Genomic DNA, 23,047 nt, shown 5'->3' with positions numbered 1-23,047 from the left:
TGGATGAACTGTTAAGATTACCCTGTTAGACATTTGCCTAGAGCCATGGCCTACTGAAGGATGCTCTGCCCCCAAGCGCTGCCATGCAGGCCACTGCATCAGCACTCTTGACCCTGGCCTTTCTCCTCCAGTCGCCTGGGCTAGAGTGGACCCCTGACCAGCACAGTTGTCTACATGCTTGCCAGTGGCCTGTGGACTGTCCTACTGGAGAAAAATCCTTTACCTAAAAATTATAAACTAATAAATATCAAGCACATAGAATATTTAGTAGTGACAGCTGAAACTCGAAAGACACTAAAGAGATGAGCCTTGAGTTAAATTTGGGGCTTGCAGGAACAGAGATAGGACATGCTGGTACTTGCTGAAGTTACAAGTAAGTGAGGAAAGTATGAACTAACATTTGAGTGGGAGGTGTCCAGGGAGAGTGCAAAACCATGGAGGTGGTGTCAGCGGTGTCAGCCTTGCTGAGGACAGACCCTCGCTGCAAGGCAGAGCTCTGCCTCATGGAGAGACATAAACAGTCAAGGCTTCTACCCTGGATTCCCGGAGGCTCTGCCACACTTTCTTCTGTTATCCTTAAAATAAGCCCCCATTGCTGAAGCTAATTTGCATCAAAGGATACTGAGCACATAACAAAATGGTCAGCATCATGTGCAGGGATGCTAAAATCTAGTACAGCGGACTAGCAAAATCCGAATTAATTGTTGGCCACTTTGGCAAAGCAGAGAGCCAGGAAGATGCTGGCAGGAGTCTCAAACCGGTAGCCAGAGAGCTGATTCACAGACGTGGTGTACTGGCTTGTGCTGTATTTTTTCATATAAGCTAATAAATCCTGACCCAAGACTGCTCCAGCGCCTACCGTCTTTGCTGGGGTTTTTCTGCCCTTGCATGTTGGGCATCTCCTCACAGTCGCCAATCCAGTGCACTGCGCAGCTGCTGCCCCAGCAGGGCATAGACTTGAATCACTGTGATATTGAATGGTTTGCCTTGGAAATGAACCGAGATCATTCCGCCGTTTTTGAGATTACATCCAAGTACTGCATTTCAGACTCTTTCGTTGACTATGAGGGTTACTCCATTTCTTCTAAGGGATTCTTGCCCACAGTAGTAGATATAATGGCCATCTGAATTAAATTCACTCATTCCAGTCCATTTTAGTTCACTGATTTCTGAAATGTTGATGTTCACTCTTGCCATCTCCCGTTTGACCACTTTCAATTTGCCTTGATTCATGGACCTAACATTCCAGGTTCCTATGCAATATTCCTCTTTACAGCATCGAACTTTACTTCTATCACCAATCACATCCACAACTGGGTGTTCTTTTTGCTTTGACTCCGTCTCTTCATTCTTTCTGGAGTTATTTCTCCACCGATCTCCAGTAGCATACTGGGCACCTACCGACCTAGGGAGTTATTCTTTCAATGTCCTATCTTTTTGCCTTTTCATAGTGTTCATGGGGTTCTCAAGGCAAGAATACTCCCTTCTCCAGTGGGCCGTGTTTGAACATCTGGAAGTTTGCTGCTGGAGTGGTGGCTGCATGGCCCTGGAGCGGGAAACTGTGAACTTCCAGATGTTCAAGCTGGATTTAGAAAAGGCAGAGGAACCAGAGATCAGATTGCCAACATCCGCTGGATCATCAAAAAAACAAGAGAGTTCCAGAAAAATATCTACTTTTGTTTTATTGACTATGCCAAAGCCTTTCACTGCGTGGATCACCACAAACTGTAGAAAATTCTTCCAGAGATGGGAATACCAGACCACCTGACCTGCCTCTTGAGAAATCTCTATGCAGGTCGGGAAGCAACTGTTAGAACTGGACATGGAACAGCAGACTGGCTCCAAATTGGGAAAGGAGTATGTCAAGGCTGACTATTGTCACCCTGCTTATTTAACTTAAATGCAGAGTACATCATGTGAAATGCCTGGCTGGATGAAGTACAAGGCGGAATCAAGATTGCCACGAAAAATATCAATAACTGCAGATATGCAGATGACACCATCCTTATGGCAGAAAGTGAAGAAGAACTAAAGAGCCTCTTGATAAAAGTAAAAGAGGAGAGTGGAAAAGTTAGCTTAAAATTTAACATTCAGAAAACTGAGATCATGGCATCTGGTCCCATCACTTCATGACAAATAGATGGGGAAACAATGGAAACAGTGACAGACTTTATTTTGGGGTGCTCAAAAATCACTGCAGATGGTGACTCCAGCCATGAATTGGATGAAAAGCTATGACCAACCTAGACAGCATGTTAAAAAGCAGAGACATCACTTTGCCAGCAAAGATCTGTCTAGTCAAAGCTATGGTTTTTCCAGTAGTTCTGTATGGATGTGAGAGTTGGACCATAAAGAAAGCTGAGCATCAAAGAATTGATGTTTTTGAACTGTGGTGCTGGAGAAGACTCTTGAGAGTCCTTTGGACTGCAAGGAGATCCAACCAGTCAATCCTAAAGGAAATCAGTCCTGTATATTCATTGGAAGGACTGATGCTGAAGATGAAACTCCAATTCTTTGGCCACCTGATGGGAAGAACTGACACATTGGAAAAGACCCTGATGCTGGGAAATATTGAAGGCAGCAGGAGAAGGGGACGACAGGGGATGAGATGGTTGGATGGCATCACCGACTCAATGGACATGAGTTTGAGTAAACTCTGGGAGTTGGTGATGGACAGGGAAGCCTGTTGTGCTGCAGTCCATGGGATTGCAAAGAGTTGGACAAGACTGAGTGACTGAACTGAACTGAACTGAATAAATGAAGGTGCCATGAGATTGGGCTCGCTGAACTGAAACTTGTATCCCTGTGACCACAGCCTCCCAGTGGGGCAGGGTCTTGACCTCACACCTGAATCCCTGCCACCCACACAGTACTCCTGTGCTTTCAGAGGCCCTTCAGGGCTGAATCATTGCTCCCAGAGAGACTGACGCTTACACAATTCAGTTCAGTTCAGTTGCCCAGTCGTGTCCAACTCTTTGCAACCCCATGGACTGCAGCACAACAGACTTCCCTGTTCATCACCAACTCCCAGAGCTTACTCAAACTCATGTCCATTGAGTTGGTGATGCCATCCAACCATCTCATCCTCTGTCATCCCCTTCTCCTGCTTTCAATCTTTCCCAGCATCAGGGCCCCTTCCAATGAGTCAGTTCTTTGTCAGGTTGCCAAAGTATTGAAGTTTCAGCTTCAGCATCAGTCCAGCTTTTTGCCATAAGGGTAGTATCATCTGCATATCTGAGGTTACTGATATTTCTCCTGGCAAACTTGATTCCAGCTTGTGCTTCATCCAGCCTGACACTTCACATGATGTACTCTGCATATAAGTTAAATAAGCAGGGTGACAATAGTCAGCCTTGTCACACTCCTTTCCCAGTTTGGAACCAGTCTGTTGTTCCATGTCCAGTTCTAACTGTTGCTGCTTGACCTGCACACAGATTCTCAGGAGGCAGGTCAGGTGGTCTGGTATTCCCATCTCTTGAAGAATTTTCCACAGTTTGTTGTGATCCACACAGTCAAAGGCTTTGGCATAGTCAATAAAGCAGAAGTAGATGTTTTCTGGAACTCTTTCTTTTTTGATGATTCAGCGGATGTTGACAATTTGATCTCTGGTTCCGCTGCCATTTCTAAATCCAGCTTGAACATCTGGTTCAAGTACTTTGAAACCTGGCTTGGGGAATTTTGAGATTACTTTGCTAGTATGTGAGATGAGTGGAATTGTGCGGTACTTTGAACATTCTTTGGCATTGCCTTCCTTTGGGATTGGAATGAAATCTGACCTTTTCCAGTCCTGTGGCCACTGCTGAGTTTTTCAAATTTGCTGGCGTATTGAGTGTGGCACTTTCACAGCATCATCTTTTAGGATTTGAAATAGCTCAACTGGAATTCCATCACCTCCACTAGCTTTGTTCGTAGTGATGCTTCCTAAGGCCCACTTGACTTTGCACTCCAGGATATCTGGCTCTCGGTGAGTGATCACACCATTGTGGTTATCTGGGTCATGAAGATCTTTTTTGTATAGTTCTGTGTATTCTTGCCACCTCTTCTTAATATCGTCTGCTTCTGTTAGGATACCTATACAAATCCAAGAAATTGAGCAAAACACAAGGAGCCTGGGAGGTGCTATCCCTCAGAGAGCCCAGCACTGCATCCCAAGATAAGACTCTAAAGCAGCCAGATGAGAAAGAAATGAAGTCCTGGGAGACCCCCAAGGCAAGACAAGTGCTGTTGGCTGATTTGTGTGCCCTGAAAGTCACTTCTGGAGGCCCTGCTCTCCAAGCCTACTGTGTGTGAAGGCAGGGCATGCAAGAGGCTGGTAAAATGTGGACAGGGCTCTAATGGGATCCAGCTGGGCCCCCACAAGGAGGCAGAGACCAGCTTGGCCTCAGCCTCAGGAGAACGCAGCAGGCTGGAGCGGCCCCCGCCAGACACCCAGGCAATGGGCACCTTAACCTCTGACCTCCACCCTGCTGTGAGCAGCCAACATCTGCTGTCCAAGCAGCCCAGCTGTGATATCTGGTTAAGGAAGCCCAGGTGACTGAGACAGCGGGGAGGGGGTTAGAGGGAGGGTCCCAGCTGGTGATGGCTCCTCTCGGGATCCTGCAGCCCCCTACACCATTCACTAAAGCCACTGTTCCCAGAAGCCCCTGGGGGCATATTGAATACACAGCCTGGGCTCCCAGACCCACCGGTTGGGTGGACAGATTCCAGGGCTCCCCTAGGCCCGGTGCCCTCTTCCCGTGGGCAATGACTGGTGGAGACAGACCCCGGAAGACCAGCAGGATGCTGCAGTCACTCTATCCACAAAGGTTGAGCGCTCAGCCCTGCCGTCTGTCTTTACTCATGTGCACAAAACGGCATTGGGTGGCATTTTATACAGTGCAGAAATTAGCACTTCTTATATTAGCATGGAACTAATTGCTGTTGGGAGCAAATTTACAGTTAATGATTCAAAGGTGTGAAAGAAAACACTGAGGCACTGTTGCGTTTTCTCAAAAGCACAGTTCGCTCCACACCCAGGGAGCTCGGCCCAGGAAACGGGGGTCGCAGAGGGTCCCTAAAACAGAGCTGAGTCACCTCCCCTGGCACCAGAAGCCCTCTCCTGCCCCACCCCCGATCAGTACCCACCCATCTTCCTCCTGGGGGCCCAGAAGCCCTCCCAGCACACAGGGTCCCCCGTGCTGACCGCCTCCTCCCTGCACCTGCCAATCCCACGCCTTTCTGCTGCCCCTCCCCCACCAGGACTCTCCATGGACTTGACATCCGTGGTCCTGCCATAGCCCCTCCCCCATGCCTCATGAACTTTGTCAGTCAAGCAAAATGACATGAGAAAAATCCACATTTCAGAGAAAACTTCTCCCGTTTACCAGCAGGTCTGTGACAAGACATCTCAGACTACTGAACTCCCGCATCTCATTCCAAGTGCGGTTTGATTGACAGCAGCTGGAATGTGCCTTTCCCCACCCCTTGGCATCTCTGAATCAAAGTCTCATGAACCACTCCCCTCCATGGGGTCCTGGGCAATAACAGGGTTGGAGGTCGTGGTTTACATGTCCTACCTGTGTGGCTGCATTTTGTGTTCACAGACCCCTCCAGAGCTGACACTGGCAACATAATCCCCAGCCACAGGTGCCAGCCCTCCTCTGATGGTGGGCACGGCAGACGATGGTGGGCAGCCCAGCCCTCCTCTGATGGTGGGCACGGCAGACGATGGTGGGCAGACCAGCCCTCCTCTGATGGTGGGCACGGCAGACCATGGTGGGCAGCCCAGCCCTCCTCTGATGGTGGGCATAGCAGACTGCGGTGGGCAGCCCAGCCCTCCTCTGATGGTGGGCATAGAGGACTGCGGTGGGCAGACCCCCTGGTAAGGACCCTGGTATGCAAGCAGTGACACATGGGCAGGTCCTCGCTGCCCTGAGGGACAAGACAGGTGGCCTGTGTAGGCTGCGCAGGTCCGAGCAGGAGAGGGACATCTCTACATGGCAATGAGCCTGGCCTCTCCCTCCACCATCGAGGGTAAGAACCCAGCCCAAGGAAGACATTATGAGGAGGAACCCTGCCTCAGGGTGACCCAAGGTCAATCTTAGGCTAGGACACCCCCCGGGGAAGGGCTCACTGGAGCCAGCCACTCACCCAGCAGCCACTCTGAGATATTCAGGAGAGGAGCTGCAACCTGAGCACCCTAGGGGAATGGGACAGGGACCCCCACCAGCAGGAACCAAATGTCCCCCTGGGGGACAGAACTGCCTCCCTTGAGAACAATCAATATAAACAAAGCTCAGAAGTCAGAAGGAAAGGCCAGAACCTGGGAGACACAGGGAGAGATTTCAAAAAGAGCCAATGGAACAGGATACCAGCCTGTGAAAACACTTGACCTCACCACAGTCAGAGACCTCCCTGGTGACCGTGGATGGACTGCATCTGAGATGCTCTTACCTGCGAGGCTGAGCTGGTGTGTCCTGAGTCAGAGCAATGCCGTTCCTGAGACCCAGGGACACGGAGAGTCAGGCTCACGGCAGTGTTTTCTGCCACAGCCACAGATCAGAAACCACCCACTGTCCATCCACGGCGGGATGGAGAAAGGGATGGGTTACTTATGGTCACGGGTGTGAAAGCCAGTGAGCAACACCCACAAACATGACAGGCCGCCTCTCACAGGTGAGGCCAATGAGAGGGCAGGACCATCAGAACAGGTACACAGGCTCATTGACCTGAGAGACCCAAACCCACAAACCTGCACCGTATGTGGTTCAGGGATGTGATCAATCACACAGACACGGAAGGGCAGCAAAGCCACAGCAAAGACCAGCACAAGGCTTTTTACCTGCAGGGCTGCATCTGGCTGTGGGACAGGGCTTTCACGTTCTGTTCACTGTGGATCCCAGACACACAGAACAATACCTGGCACATGGCAAGGGCTCAGAGATGTGCTGGACGGATGGATGGATGCATGGACGGATGGATAGATGGACAGATGGAAGGATGGATGGATGGATGGAAGGATGGATGGATGGATGGATGGACGGATGGATGGATGGATGGACAGATGGAAGGATGGATGGATGGACGGATGGAAGGATGGATGGATGGATGGATGGATGGACGGATGGAAGGATGATCAGATGTGACCACAGAGGGCATGCAGGCAGCTTCTCAGTTTCTGGTGAATGTTCTGTTTCTTAATCTGAGAAGAGGCCACACAGTCTTTAAAAGGCACACATGTATTGTACACACTTCTTGGTATGTACTATTTCACAATAAAAATATAATTTTAAAAAATTTAAATTAATTTATTTATTTTAATTGGAGGCGAATTACTTACAATACTGTAGTGGGTTTTGCCATACATTGACATGAATCCGCCATGGGTGTTCATGTGTTCCCCATCCTGAACCCCCCTCCCACCTCCCTCCCCATCCCATCCCTCAGGGTCGTCCCAGTGCACCAGCCCCGAGCACCCTGTCATTTGGAAACAACCAGTGCTGGGGAAGAACATTATTTATTGATGTAGAACAACTAAATCTACTAATACTCCTATTGAAGTAGAATAACTAAAGCTCTGTGGGTTTAGTACAGAAACAAATATAACAGAAGAAAATCAGTACAGCAAGTTCAGGAGTGGAATACGGAATCCTTATTTTTTCTTTTCTGAGTTTCAGAAGAGCTCAAGAAACTGAGCTGGATTTTGCTACAGTTTTGGCAAAAGTGGAGAAATGCCGTGGCTTGCCAAGGGAGGTTGGCACCTGCCCTCTTTGAGATGCTCAATTCTCCCAGTCCTGGCAGGACGAGGAGGAAGTTCTGGTGTTGAAAGTTTCCCGATGCCAAGCTGCCCACTGGGTGAAAGTGGGTTTGCTAATTAGTGTCATTAGCAGAGAGGTTGGAAGGGGCCCCCTGGCTAACGTTTCTGCAGGAAGGAGGGGGAAGAGGAGGGAAAGAGAGGCATGGTTAGAGCCTGTGAACTTGGGTGCAGCCCTGAAATGAATGAGTGATGAAGCAATGGAATTTCCAGGACTTCCCTGGTGGTCCAGGGGCTAAGATTTGGAGCTCACAATGCAGGGCTCAATCCCTGGTCAGGGAACTAGATCCTCTGTGCTGCACCCAAGACCTGGCACAGACAAATAAATAAATAAACAACGCCATTTCCACTGCTTCCTATCCTGTTCCTTTTATAAAGAATGCTGGTGCTGTTATTGTTCAGTCACCAAGTCATGTCCAACTCTTTGTGACACTGTGAACTATAGCACACCAGGTTTCCCTGTCCTTCACTATTTCCCAGAGTTTGCTCAAACTAATGTGCATTGAGTTGGTGATGCCATCCAGCCATCTCATCCTCTGTTGACCCCTTCTCCTCCTGCCCTCAATCTTTCCCAGCATCAGGGTCTTTTCCAATGAGTCGGCTCTATGAATCAGGTGGCCAAAGTATTGGAGTTTCAGCTTCAGCATCAGTCCTTCCAATAAATATACAGGGTTGATTTCCTTTAGGATTGACTGGTTTGATCTCCTTGCTGTCCAAGTAATGCTCAGTTGCGGATGTGTCTGCTGGTGAAAGTAAAGTTTGATGCTATAAAGAACAATACTGCATAGGAACCTGGAATGTTAGGTCCATGAATCAAGGTAAATTGGAAGTGGTCAAAAGGAGGTGGCAAGAGTGAACATCAACATTTTAGGAATCAGTGGCCTAAAACGGACAAGAATGGGCAAATTTAATTCAGATGACCATTATATCTACTACTACTGTGGACAAGAATCTCTTAAAGGAAATGAAGTAGCCCTCACAGTCAACAAAAGAGTCTGAAATGCAGTACTTGGATGCATTCTCAAAAACGACAGGATGATCTCTGTTCCTTTCCAAGGCAAACCATTCAGCATCATAGTAATGCCCCAACCACTGATGCCAAAGAAGCTGAATGCTGGTGGCGACTCACTAAATGAATTTCACAGCATGTGACCACTACTTGCAAAATATGGTCTCTCTAAAGGTTTTCAACCTGGAATCCATGACAGGCTTCCTGGAGCCCATGGGCCCCTGGAGTGCGTGTGTGTGTGTGTGTGTGTGTGTGTGCGTGTGCGTGCGTGCACGCGCGTGTGCATGTTATGTGTGCTTGTGTGTGCACATGTTCGTTCATGCATGTGTGCAGGCATGCATTCGTGTGTGTGTGTGTGAGTATACGCCTGTACACTTCTGGAAACTAGTCAGTGTTCTTCGATCACATTTTCAGAGGCACACTGACCCCAGAGAAGAGGTCACAGATAAAGAAACAGAGGTTCAAAGGGGCACAGAGCGAGCCCAAGTCCTACCCTCCCTCTGCCCTTGGCTGAGCCCTGTCCCTCCCGAGGTGTTCCTGAGTCCCAGGTCACCCTGTGTTACCAGGAGGGGAGGCATCCAGTTGTGTCCACCCCTGGAGACCTGTGTTCTGCCTGCACCGCCCTGAGGATCGGTTCTGAGCTGACCACACTGCTGGTCTGCACCCCATAGGACCCCAGGCAGCAGCAAGAGCAGAGGCCCAGCTGGGCTGCAGGGCCGACCTCGTGGCAGAGCTGAGAAGTCAGCCCTGAGCCCGACACCATGTCACATTACCCTCACCAGGGGTACACTGTGTAAGACCCGCAGTGACAGGCCCCCAGCACCCGGCCCGGCGGGGGTCCAGGGTGGGTGGGAAATGTTACCACAACTGATGTGCAAAGTCTAAACCAGTAAATAAGGCAGGAGGGCGCATGTGGATGGGAAGGAACATGCTGGGTGAGTCACGGGGGCCCCAGGAGAAGAAGCACATGGAGAGGAGTGTGTACACGGGTCTTCCCAGAAGCAGAGCTGATCCCCTGCTTATGGCCATGGCTGACTGGTGATGCAGGCCCCAGAGGACAGGTCCTAGTGATCCGCTGGCTCCTGGCTGCAGACTCAGAGGCTCCAAGTGGAAATCCAGCTCTACCCTGGCCTGGTGGCCTTGGGTTCTGGGAGCATGTTTCTTTGAGTGTAGATGGTGACAATGACGCTGACTGTGGCAGCTTTGAGGTCTGGCCTGGCCAGCACCTGGACCAGAGCATGCCAGGACCCTCCCCCTTCCCTGTGCCTCGTCTGTGCCAAAGACCCTGAGCCCGGCTGCAGCAACATCGGGGCTCAGTACAGGGTCAAACTGTGTCAAACTGTGACGGGCCACATGGCCGATCCAGTTTCATTATTTTGTCACTAGAACTGGACTTCACAGTGGGCGATCGATCCTCCACAAACCCAAGGTCAGGCCCAACGTCACAGGCACTGAGTCATAACTGCCATGGAATGATGGGCAAAAGTGCTGCTTCACTTTCACACCACGAGCCAGGTGGGGAGAGTCCAGCTCCGAGGAACAGAAAATCCACCCAGCAGGCTCACGCAGGACGGGGATGGGGGGCGGAAGAAGGCTCTGCCCCTCCGAGGCGTCCCAGCTCTGCCCGCTTCTGTGTGGGGCGTTTGTCCTCACCTGGTAGCCAGACGGCTGCAGCAGGTTCATAATGATGATGTGGAGGGAGGAGGGAGCAAGGTCAGTCACCTCGAGACACTCTCTTCCTAGGGCAGAGGGGCCCAGCACACCCCTTCCTGCCGCCCTGGGGTCTGCTGATGACCAGTCCTGCCCAAGGCAAGGACCCCTCCCTCAGATGCCCCAGGGATGGGAGAGGCTGGAAGGGATCTCTAACACACAACAGGGCCTCAAGAGAGGAAGGCGTGGGTGTCCAGAGGGAACCTCAGCATAGGTTCTCCCCCTGTGTGCGCCATCCTCCCATCTAGGAGGGCCCCCGTCTCTCTCTGTGCCAGGCAGTGAACCCACCATGCCAGCAAGACCTCCCTCCCTCCAGTATCCTGCCTCAATATAGTTAATAATCATTTTATTTCTGAACATAGAAGATTTTACTCCATGTCTGGCTTTCTGGTGAAAAGCCTCAGGTGATTGCCATGTTTCTCTGACCTGGTGGACGTAACCCCGAAATGGTCTTCCCAGCACCAGCTGGATGCTCTGATCTGCCCACCATCTGGCAGGGTGCCTGGGTTCAATCCCTGGTCGGGAAACTAGATCCCACACGCTGCAACTAAAGACCCTGTGAGCTGCAACGAGGACTCAGTGCAGCCAAATAAGTTTTTTTTTTAAATGATAGAGACTGTTCAGTGTATACTTGATATATAGCTACACTGATTTTTATGTAATTTTTTTCCCACCCAAAATTTCGTCCCAGAAAAAAAAATCTCCTGGATTCAGCCCAACCTTCCACGAGTGAGATGGTTAACAGGGCCGACCCCCACAGCTCTGCCCGCGGCAGGCACACGCAGGTGCAGGGCAGCCACGGGGACCTTACTACCCAACGGCTTGTCTTCCCAAGGGTACCTACTCTGGCGGCCCCTCCATTCACAGGCGGGCACTCCCAGGGACTCCGGGAAAGGCTGCTTGTCAGTTTCTCCTGAAACAAGAGTGAGCCACACGGCTTAGCTGAGTTCTGGGATAGGAGGATAGAGTGATGCCTTCACAGGGACCGTGCCCACGGGATGGCCAGCCCTCCTATGTCTCCTGCGAGGGGCAGGCATCCCAGACGACTTCCTGCTGCTCTCCACCATTCAGAGAGAGCAGCAGACGCCTCACCACCTGGGAAGCCACCCTGGATGCACCAGGCCAGGCTCGTCCCCGCAGCACTGCGTGTGCAGTGGCCTTGAGGGCAGAGGGGCGTCAAACCACAGGAAGACATAAAACTAAGTCCTTCATTCAGATGGGGAGGAACGAAAATGCACTAAAAACAAAGGGGTCAGCGATGGGATGGAGTATGGGGGGCATCCAGGGGAAGGGTGGGGTCACAGAGAGTGAGTGCTATATGAGGTGGCTCCTCTCCCTGCCCTCAAGGACAACACCATGTCCACTGTCTGAACTGGGCACACCAGACATACCTTTGGCTTGACCTGATGCTAGGTTGTGATACCCAGGCAAGGAGCTGGATGCCAACCACACATGGGCCCGCTCCACACGAGGGCCTGGTGTCTTGTTACCACTGAGCCTCTTTGCTGGTAGGGCCCCAGCCCATGTTTTCCTCCCAGGACCGCTAACACCTAAAGACCATCTGCATGCCACTGGGGTCTTAATGACGTCTTGGCCATCACGGCACCACACACAAGCAGAGCCAAGCGGTTGCTTCCCACCTATGGAAGACCATGGGTTCAGGGCTCTGACTGCTCCAGCTTCAGCAGGCGTAGCCAGAATAACCCACCCAGGAAAACGTGCTGGGATTCTAGGTCCTGTGGTCAAAGGCTGACCGAGGAAAGCCTCCTGACTTTCCTCCTGCATTAAAAAGCTTCCCTAACTTTACCCATCCAATGCCGGTGAAAACCAGCAGGGGAACATCTTTCCTTGGCCTTTTTAGGCAACCTTGGAGGACTAGAAAATGTAGCTGAAATAATTCCCGTTTAAAAACTCACGCACGGAGAGCCCGCTGTCTTAATGTGACTGCCTGTGTAATTAGCAAACGGGGAAAGCGTTTCCCTTCCACGGCGAGCCTCACCCGCCCGTCTGCACTATAATTTGCCAAAAGGCTCCAACTATATTTGCATGTTTTTCCATCTAATTTAGCCTGATCACAACTTAGAGCAGGTGCAGCTCCAGCAGACGACCTGAGCCGTCAGCCAGGTCCCTCCATGGGGTGCTCAGACATCCACTTAAAGGGCCCCTACCTGTCATGGTCGGCACAGGTCATGGAGCCAGGCCATCCAGGCACGAGACACTCATGCCAGGGTTGTCTCCACCGTCACCTCTGCTAGACCATGAGGACCTCTGAGGAGCATGAGTGTACCACGGACACCCTCTGCCCTCCACATCCCTGGATGACAATCACTTGCCATGAAGTCATGGTTGGGTGTGTGCTGAGATGCCCCGGGGGCCCTGGGGTCCTGTTCTACCTCCAGAGTGGCCGGTGGGATAGCCACAGCCCGTGCTCAGGGACCACCCCACATTTAACCCTCACGAGTGCCACTCAGCTGGCAGGCACCCTGCCATCAAATCCAGCTGCACAGAACCTGTCTGCAGTGCCCCACCTACCACAGGGCCCCAGCACCCTCCTGTGCTCCATCTGCCAGGGCCACCAACTCCCAGCAGCCACCTTCCACTAAGGTACCCTGGAAGGAGTCCCCGCCGCCTGCAGATCTGCATGTTGAAATGACCCACAGAGGCAAAACTGACTCCCCCAGGCTGCCGCAGAGATGGGGGCCAGCCCAGAGGGGACCGGCTGTTTCACCGAGATGTGAGGTTGACCCCTGGCTGCATCCTAGAAGGGTAGAGACCGTGATTGGCCCCCAAAACCTTCCTGGGTGGCCCCAGAAAGCTCAATATTTAGCTAACATTGGGTTAATGTTGAGGGTTCACAAATGTGTTGATTTCCCTGCAAAGACCCAGTGCCTGGGTTCAGGAATGGTGTCCACTTCCCAGTGCGCAGCCAGCTCATGAATGTGCATACACACACATACACACACACAGTCACACACACATGGTCGCATGCTCATGGACACAAGCACACATGTACACACTCACATTCATACATACTTGCACATCAAGGCACACTCACATGCTCATGAATGTGTTCACACACCAGTGGACGTAAGTTGCACATGATCCTATTCTCACACACACACCTCCTAAGGTACACAGCTAGTCCTGACCTCAGTGTGGGGAACCTCAGGGCTTGGCTGAGTCGATGCACAAATGCAACCTCAGGCCGTGCAGGTGGCTTGGGCTATGGGGAGGGGAAGCTGCCAGAGGTCGGATGGGCACCTGCGCAGAGCACAGAGCAGGGTCCGCCCCCATGGAAACAGTCACCCAACTGCCTCTTCCATCTCCCAGGTGCTTGCCCCGCCCGGCCCGCCCATGCCTGTGTTTCCAGGTCAGACTTCCCCAAGGATGCTGCCAATAGCCACCCTTGCTCCTAGAGGACCCAAGGGCCCCAGCCTGGCCACACCCCTCAGTCAGCCTCCTGCACCCGATGGCCCCACCCTCATCGTAACCCCTCCCTCCTTGCCCTGTGGCTTAACCTGACCCCTGCCCCTAAGACACACACCACACACAGATACACACATACACAGACTCACATATGAACATACCTCTATACACACTGCGTACACAGATACACACACAGGTACACACACAGTCTGTTTACTGTGCATTGAGTATGACTCACTGAACTGAGAGCCTTGTAACAAAGGATTCTTAGTCTTCTTTCCCATCTCTTACTCCTCTGGGCAGCCCAGTGTCCCCCAACCCTCCTGACTCACTCATCTCAAGGAGCCTGATTCTGATGGGCCTACCTAGCATGCTGTATGCAGCACCTTAACTTTCAAAAGGCCCACCATGGATCCCTGCTCAGTGATGGAATTCAGAGTCCACTCACATGTTAACCCTACCTTCCTCCTCCCCACCCACTCCAGCCCCCACCCTGAGATTAATCTGTGGTCAGAGTTTTCTGTACGGTCAGTCTTTGGTCTACCCCCTCTCTTGCACTCTGTATTTTGTACCCTGGCCTAGAATTCCAGATGAGTACTAAGCATTCTGGCAAACTGACCCAGCAATGATGGTGGTGGTGGTAGTGATGGTGATGGTAGTGGTGATGGTGATGATGGTGGTAATGGTGGTGATAATGAAGGTGATGATGATGGTGATCGTGATGATGGTGGTGATGATGATGGTGATCATGATGATGGTGATGATGGTGATGGTGATAGTAATGATGGTGATAGTGATAACGATGGTGGTGATGGTGAAGGCGATAATAAAGGTGATGAGGATGGTGATGGTAATGGTGATGATGGAGGTCATAATGGTGAAGCTCATGCTGTTTCGATTCACTGAAGACTGACTCTAGGCTGAGTAAGTATGCTAAATGTTTTATGTCTCCTTTTAATATCTAAAACAATTATCTGAGATAGTGCCACTTCACAGAAAAGGAAACTGAGACATAGAGAGCTTTGATAACCTGCCAAAGCCCCATAGCTAGAAACAATGGAATCCAGGTGTGTGTGCCCCAAAGTGCGTGTTCCTGCCACTGGCCCTGCTCAGATGGGTGGAAGGAAGCCAGAATATTGCCTTAGAATCCAAAGAGGAGGAGACAGGCAGGGCACCTGGGGAAACATGAGTGGTTGCAAGGCAGCCCCCCTGTCAGTGCTGCCCCCCTGTCCTGGGGCTTCTAGACTTCTCTACAAGGAAACCCATCCTTAGGCTCTCCTGGTTCTTCACCTGCCAGTGGCAAATGGCATTCTCCATCTAACCCATGGAAATGCTTTATCCAGAGACCCCTCCAGACAACCCCAGTCCCATCCCCATTCCAAGGTGCACTCTGTTTTCTTTATTTAAAATTAATTTATAATCATCATATAATATTGTATAAGTTTAAGGTATACAGTGTGTTGATTTGATATGTCTCAGTGTAGCAACATGATGTATTGGCTAACACCTCTGTCTCCTCACATAGTTATTATTTTTTGTGTATGGTGAGAACAACTGAGATCCAATCTCTCAGCAGCTTTAAAGTTCATAATGCAGTCCTGTTGACGATAATCACGGTGCTGTGGGTTAGATCTCCGGGCCTCATTTACATACTTGGAGCAAGTCTGTGCCCTTAAATGACACGTGCTCAGCTTTTGAAGGCTGCACCTCGGGACCCGCATCCCTCCTGGGCTGTTCAGCCTCCGTGGAAACCAGGTTGAGCTTGGTGTTGCCAAGATGGCACAGACTGCTCCCACCTCCCCCTCGCAGCGGGCTTCCCGGGCTCCTGGTTTCCTTTTCCTTTTCTTTGCCAGCCCTTTTCATCAGAAGAGGACAGGGAGGCTTCGGCGGCCCTGCCCTTCACCTTGTGGGGGTCAAGCGCAGGTGCAGAGCCCGCCACTCAGCCTTGCCTGCAGGGGTCCTGACATCTGGAGAGCCACGCCCCTCCCCTCAGCCCTGGGGCCCTGGGGGTCCAGCTGGTTACATGTGGAGGGGACAGCTCTGCGCCGCCCTGACAGAGGCTGGGCTGGGCAGTCTGTGAAGGGTGACGGTGGGGGCGCCTATGAGACAGAAGCTCCCTCCAACCCCGACACGGATGGCCTCCTTCCCACAACCCATTTCAATAGCAAAGAGACCAGCAAGTTCCAGAAGCTGAGGATCCTGTCCCTGCTACCAGCAGTCCTAGCCCCTCCAGGCCCCCACTGCCAGGCACCCAGGGGCAGCTTCTTCACTGTCCTGCTGGACGTCTCGCAGGGGGTCTCCCAGAGCGGGGTAAGGGCAGACGTCTGAGCCAGTCCGGGGATGGGGATGTCAGATGCTGTCCTGTCAGCCCTGTGCCCCCACCCCTGCAGGGCTCTACCTGGAGAGCAGGGACCAGGCATGCCAAGGCTCCCTTCCTCCCTGTTCACACTCAGTCCTGACAAGGAAGGGCCCAGAATGCGGTGGGCTTGGCCCAAGAACCACCCCATCCCTGGCAAACCTGCCTTGAGATCCCAGAGCCCAAGGCCGCACGCAGGGAGTGGGGGTCAAGCTCGGGAAGATTCAGGAAGATTCCTTCAGCACCAGTGCTCCCCACGCCTGCTCCTGTGGTCATCTGTGTCCTCTCTGACCTCACCTGGCTGTGTCGCGAGCACAGACAGGTCCCTGTGGCGAGCATCCCTGCAGGCCCTCGGCCAACAGTGACAGAGCAGAGACAGGCTGGGACCAGGCCGCAGGGCCACCCAGCCACACCCACCACCCGCAGGTGACTCGAGAGGGAGAATCCACCCAGCACCTCCCAAATGCAGGCCACTTCTGTGTTGTAACAAGCACAGACCAGTGGGAGGGGCGGGAGAGCCTGGAAAGTCCCGACAAGAGACTCAAAACTGAGTCACCATGACCCTGGGGCAGGGAGATGCGCCATCCCTGTCTGGGCTCCGGGCTCAGCTGCAAAACCCAAGGCAGAGAGAGGTTCAGGGCCAGCCGTCTGCACAGAGGTGTAAAGAGCCCTAGGGCGGGAGAACTGCACCTCTCCCGGGCCTTCCTGCAGCCTGCTCTCTGCAGCATGATCCTGCAGCTCCTCCAGCAAGAGAGTTGGGCCAGCCCCCCTTCCCCTTGAACCTCGCTGGCTGCCATGGTGCCAGACTCAGGCAGGAGACCATGAGCCCTGCTTCCCTCTTCTCCACTCACGACCTACCTCAGACCAGGGGCAGAGTCCCCTTCTCAGGAAGGGGCGCTGAAGATGAAATGATAATGCCACACTGTGAGGCCAGACAACAACAACCAGAACTAAGCCCTGGGCCCCAGCCTCAGAGACAAGGCTCTAAGGCACTGAGCTTGGGGCGTGCTTGTTATGCACCACAAGAAGTCTGTCCTGACCGCTGCAGGAATGAATGCCGGAGGCCATGTGTCTCCCTCCACCCTAGGTCTGATTAAGGTGTCAGTTTCCTTGTATCTTTCCATTTATGCCCCATCTACACCCTTCCTCTTCCACCTCCTTCCTATCCCCAGTAGAGTGTGTTCCAATGACAAGGACCTGCCTTCCTAAACCAGGCCAGCCTAGAATGCAACAAATGCTCAATAAACCACTGGTGAACTGATGAATGGGTAAGTGAACGAATCCAGTAGTCTGCCTGGATTCACAGGGTGAACTGTGTTCAGTGACCAGTGCACATTACCTACCCAGCTGACCAGGCTCTGTGTGTTCTGAGCACACGGCCTCCTGCACACAGGCACATTCAGAAACACAGGAGGGGCTTCAAGGGGACCCACAGGCCATAAATGACCCCTGTGGAAACTCAGGCTGCAGCCACTCTGAGCACAGCGTTCTGAAGGAGGGCTTGGTCACTGTCATGGAACAAGCGCATTTCTACCCAGGAGACACATGTACACACGTCTACACATCCATAGGTATGTACACACGCACACACACAAACATGCACACATGCATGTATGTGCATGAAGGTGGTACAAAAATGCACATGGGCACACGGTACAGATACACATGTGCACACGCATGCACACACATGCATGCACACTCAGTCCCAGGCCACATGGACCGCGCCTCCGTGGACGTGAAGGTGTTGCACTGTCTCTCCCCACTGAACGTGGCAGGGTGGGCGGCTGAGTCTCCTCCAGACTGTTTTGTTGAACCTAAGGCAGGTCTGTGACAACTTAGTCAAGTGACGATCAGCTGGGGTCTGGGCAGCCCGGGGCCCAGGTGGCTGCCCTGGATGACTTCACCCTCTGGCTTCCACACTCTTGCACGTGTGTATGTGGGCACATGCAATCCTGTGTCTACAGGCTGACAGACCTCAGCTGGGTTGGGCCCACAGGAGGCCAAGGACAGACTGAGGACAGGTGTGAGTGAGGGACTGTGTTTTTAGGATGGGAAGGAGTGGAGTCAGGCAGCCGCCAGCACTATCTCCTGCGGTGTGGATTGTGTGTGTCTGCACTGCAAAGACGTGGGGTCCTGGGACTAGAGAAAGCTCAGGAATGGCTATGGAGACTCTGCCAGCTCTGGCCCTATGCCCAAGAGAACCAAGCCTGCCCCCCAGAAGTTCTCTGGTGTCCACACCCCCTCCTTTCCTGGGCCCAAAAAACCAACCCTCCCTCTCCCCATGCTAACCCTTCGCCATAGGCCTGCAGGGTTTTGTCTGGTTCCCAAACCCCACTAGTGCACTGGGATTCACTGACCAGATAATGAGACTGAGGCCCAGTGAGGCCAGACAACTTGGCCAAAAGCTGGACACCCCACTGGCATGTGGAATAGGCTGGACCCCAACTCCACCCACATAGAACCCTCAGCCTGCCACTCCAGAATGCACGTTGATGGTTTGCTGGGCAACCTGGCCACACTGCTTCCTCCCCAGCAGGCAGGGCTCAGGACCCCCCTGTTCCCAGGCTCACCCACCCCTGCAGTTCAGCAGAGAGCCCCGCACGCAGGATGCGTGTGCCAGCTGCCAGGCTGTTAATGCAAAGATAGAGAACATGCTAATTAAGAACATTTCACTGAATTTTAAAATGGGGGGAATGCATTAAACTCACTAGTTTGGATTTGTTGCTTTCAGACTCAGTTTATGGTTATCACCCTTCCCCTGCAAGGAGCAGCTCCTGCACAGTCCGCTCCTGCACAGGCTCCTCCCAGACTCCTCCTAGGTCTCAGCTTCAGCTGCTGTTGATGGTGACCGTGCAACCTGCTCAAGGTCAGCAGTTTGTAAAGTATGTGATCCGAAGACACCCGAGGCACTGAGGTGGGGGTGTGGTTCATCCATTCCCAGGGGCCCCCTGGATAGCAGGTGTGGTGTGAACACCCGGGGACCAGGGCCTATGGGGCCCCCATCTTCCCCTTCTGTGCTGGGGTAACCTCACCTCTCAGGCAGAGTCCCAAGACCAGCAGGCACGGTGTCACCCAGCTGCGTTGTTAGAACCCAGCCCCGCCCAGCAGTTTCAAGGCCGCCCCAGAGTCAGAAACGCTGCCAGTTTCTGGACAACCGTGGCTGCAGGTCATCACCAAGGTCAAACCACAGGTGGTCACGGCGTTGCAGACCGAGAAGCCTAGGTGAGGAGTCCTCTGGTCCCGAGCCACAGCGGCACGGATCCCAGCTGCCTGGGGCTCAGGTGGCGGCATCGGATGACTTCACCCTTTGGCTTCCATATGCTTGCACGTGTGTATGTGGGCACATGCACACCTGTGTCTACAGACCGACAGACCTCACCCGGGTTGGGCCCACCAGAGGCCAAGGACAGGCATGAGTGAGGGACTGTGTTTGCCTGATGGGCAGGAGTGGGCTCAGCCAGCCGCCCGCACTGTCTCCTGGGGTGTGGGTTGCGTGCATCTGCACTGCAGAGACGTGGGGTCCTGGGACTAGAGAAAGCTCAGGAACGGCCATGGAGGCTCTGCCAGCCCCACCCCTGTGACAGAGCAGAGCGTGAAGCCAGCCAGGCCCTGCCATCAGCCTGACTGTCGTCATAGGGTCGTCAGCCTCAGCCAGGAGCCCCCAGGGCCCCCATGCTGGGCAGGAAAGCCAGCTCTGCCCTGGGGGAGGGGCGTGGTCCTGAGAAACACCCCAGAAACCGGGAATCAGAAGCACCCTCCTTCCAGGTTTCAAACATTGCCTCCTTTCCTCATCACCTCCAAGCCTTCCCGTACCCAAACACGGCCCCCCAAGGGCTTTCCGTCCCAACACTACCTTCCCCTTTTCTCTCTCCCACCCAGAAAATGTCCCACCTCCTCACCTGCCTAACCCAGCTCAGCACTGGGAAAAAGAAGCAGGATTACCCCCCACCCCCCCACTAATTCATACTCAAGAGTGAATGGCTGGACTTCCCTCGTGGTCCAGTGACTCACAGGGGACACGGGTTCGATCCTTGGTCCAGAAAGATCCCACCTGCCTCAGGACAACTAAGCCCACACACCATAACTACTGACACCCTCACTCTGAGGCCCGAAAGCCACAACAAGCGAAGGCACTGCAATGAGAAGCCCACGTATCATGAGGCTTCTCAGAGAAGAAGCCTTGGGGGCTAGAGAGCAGCCCCCACTTGCCACAACTAGAGAAAATCTGTGTGCAACAATGAAGGCCCAGCACAACCAAAACATTTTTTTGAAAAGAGAGAGAATGTCTGATGAGACCTCCCGGACCTGCCAAGTCACCTAAATGCCCCTCTAACTGGTCGAGAAGTGAAATAAAGCCTAACCCGGGTCCTTGACCCCACCTGCAAGTAGAACCATCTGAGGGTTTTTTACATACCTGTGGAGGCCCAGCTGGAATATGTCCAAATGAGGAGGCAGAAGGGCGGCCGGGATCAGTGGTTTTAAAAGCTCCCCAAGTATTGAGAACCAGCCAGGGTTGAGACCACGGAGCTGGGAGGAGGTTCTCGCGTTGAGGTGAAGGGAGGCTGGCGGGGCTGTCCTTCCCGTGGGAATTTCCAGGACTCGCTGGGCCTCTGACTCTATCACCCTCCACCTCTGACCATCACCACATTCATTTATTTGTTTGTTCATGCGTTCATTTGCTCCCAGCACTTACAGGGCACCTGCGTGGAGCAATCTGCCTGAAGCCCCAGAGATGTGGCAGTGAAGCAGATAGGCCCACCGCTATGCTCATGGGGCTCAGGTCCTTTGAAGAGGGGAACTCTGAGCCATCAAAATATGGGGTGCATGAAGGGGTAGGAAGGGTGCTGCCTAGATGGGGCGCTCAGGGAAGGCGGTCCAGCCCAGGAGCTTGGGCTGGGAGGGAGGGAGCCATGCACAAGGGCCCCCCCCAACCCCGCCAGAGGGCAGAGCATGCCAATGTCCTGGGGCAGGAGTCTGCAAGGGGCAGCGTGGCTGGGGCAGAGTGTGACCGGCCCCAGCCTGGGACAGGAAGGAAGTGGGGATCTTGCGGGTCCAAGGACAGGCTTTCTTCCTCCTCAGGGGGCGTTGGGCCTCCCACGTCCAGCAGGATTCGGCGGCTCCTCGAACAACAGTCTCCCTGTGTTTGCCTTGTTCCAGGGCCTCTTCCAGGGCTTGGCTCTGTGCTCAGATCTTGACGCCTATGTGGATCTGAGTTCCGACAGTGAGGGTGTGCAGGGCTGGTTTGGAGAGCAAGGGTCACCTCAAGGGGCTATGTGGGTGCCCAGGTGTGAGCCACGCATTTCCAGCAAGCATTGTGAAGGAGCTTCCTTGGCTGGTGGGGTTTGCTCTGGCCACTGGGTGGCCCCTGGGTGCTGGGCTGGCCCACGAGATCAGTGTCAGCGTCCCATTTGACAGATGCAGAAGCTGAGGCAAGCAGCCCGAAGCTCCAGGCTCCACCCAGACCTGCTGGCCCCAGAGGCAGGGACTCAGCTCTCCCCCAACAAGGGCTAACAGCTCAGGCTGACCCAGCATCTAACCACCCACAGTCCCCTGAGCGGGCTCTGTGTCAGCTGCTGGCTGAGGGGCCCTGCCTCCCCTCCCCCACTCCCCACCAACCAGGAACAGAGCCCCCCAGAGGGGCCAGGGGAGGAAGGAAAAGCCATAGTGGGCGGGGTGTCCAGGCAGGAAATGTGGGGGCCGCAGTATCGCCGTGTACTCCACAGGGGCCACAAGAACCCAATCTTTCCGGCGGCTTCCCTCTGGGGACCCCCTCCGGGATGGGGGAGGGTGGGCAGAGGAGTTTCTGGGTGAAACCCCCAGCTCTTTCTCAGTCGGGGCTTTCCCAGCTGGCTGGTTTGAGGGGCCCCCTCCCGCTCTGCCGTCAGACCCCCTCCCGCCGCCCACATTGGGAGGGGCCGCGGGGATTTCTCTGCCGGTCAGGGGCTGCGGTCTTCCAGCTGCCCAAGTTCAGAGGAGAAAAGAGCCGGCCTGAATGAGCTGGGCCACTCAGAGGGGGTAGGCCCGCAGGGGAGGAGCCCACGAAGCCCTACCTAACCAGGGGAGTGGCCAGGAGCGGACCCGTAGATGTCCCTCATCCTCTTCCCTGCTCTCTGGCCAGAATGCAGGCCCTGGGCCACCGGGGGCTGTGGACCAGGGAGGACCACCTACAGCCCTAACACCACAGGCCACACTAGGAGCCGCCTCACTGCTAAAGTGCGGTCCACCTCGGCATTGACCCCGGGGAGCGTCCCAAGGGCCGTGCAGCCCCCCACCCTCGGGGGTGCAGTGCAGACCCTCATTCCCGGGGGCAAGGCCCAGCCTCACCGGCCAAGCGCGCTCTAGAAAGCAGGGTCTGTATGGAGGATTAGGCAGCTTAAATTCCAAAGGGCAAACCCAGGGCAGCAAGGAGCCACGCAGTCATGGATGCAGCGCCCTCAGCAGTGGTCGGCCCCAGGAACACAGGCTCTGCGTGTGGGCATCCCTGGGGGTGGCCCCCAAAAGGGGAACGGGCAGGTCTGCCCCCCACCCCATCAAGGCTTGCCCTGGGGGGCCTCTCAGTGTGGCTGCTGGTCCAAGTCAGGCTCAAGCAGTGTTACACCAAGACAGAAGCAGGAGGCAGCCACGGGAGCGTGTGGACACGGTGGCTGGACGCTGCCCCAGGCCACTCACGCCCACAGCTCGGTGCCCACTGCCCCTGCGCTGCAGGTGGAGGGCGGGGCTCAGGACAGGTGAGCCGCACCCGCAAACCACCTGG

At 53.9% G+C, this 23,047-nt stretch overlaps 1 protein-coding gene across 1 annotated transcript in view; it reads right to left on the bottom strand.

The window, feature by feature from the left end:
* LOC139034867 (DNA-directed RNA polymerase II subunit RPB11-a-like) overlaps window positions 1–12,686 on the bottom strand; it is a 30,071-nt gene extending 17,385 nt beyond the window's left edge. Inside the window, exons 1-3 of the mRNA XM_070467093.1 lie at window positions 12,680–12,686; window positions 11,356–11,424; window positions 10,455–10,540 (exon numbers count right to left, since the gene is read on the bottom strand). Coding sequence (XP_070323194.1) covers window positions 10,455–10,540; window positions 11,356–11,424; window positions 12,680–12,686 — 162 coding nt within the window. The remainder of the gene's footprint in view (window positions 1–10,454; window positions 10,541–11,355; window positions 11,425–12,679) is intronic.
* Between the last annotated feature and the right edge of the window lie 10,361 nt (window positions 12,687–23,047).

Source organism: Odocoileus virginianus, chromosome 4 (assembly GCF_023699985.2).
Source record: "Odocoileus virginianus isolate 20LAN1187 ecotype Illinois chromosome 4, Ovbor_1.2, whole genome shotgun sequence".
Lineage (NCBI taxonomy): Eukaryota > Metazoa > Chordata > Mammalia > Artiodactyla > Cervidae > Odocoileus > Odocoileus virginianus.
This window is presented reverse-complemented; position numbering and strand designations above follow the sequence as displayed.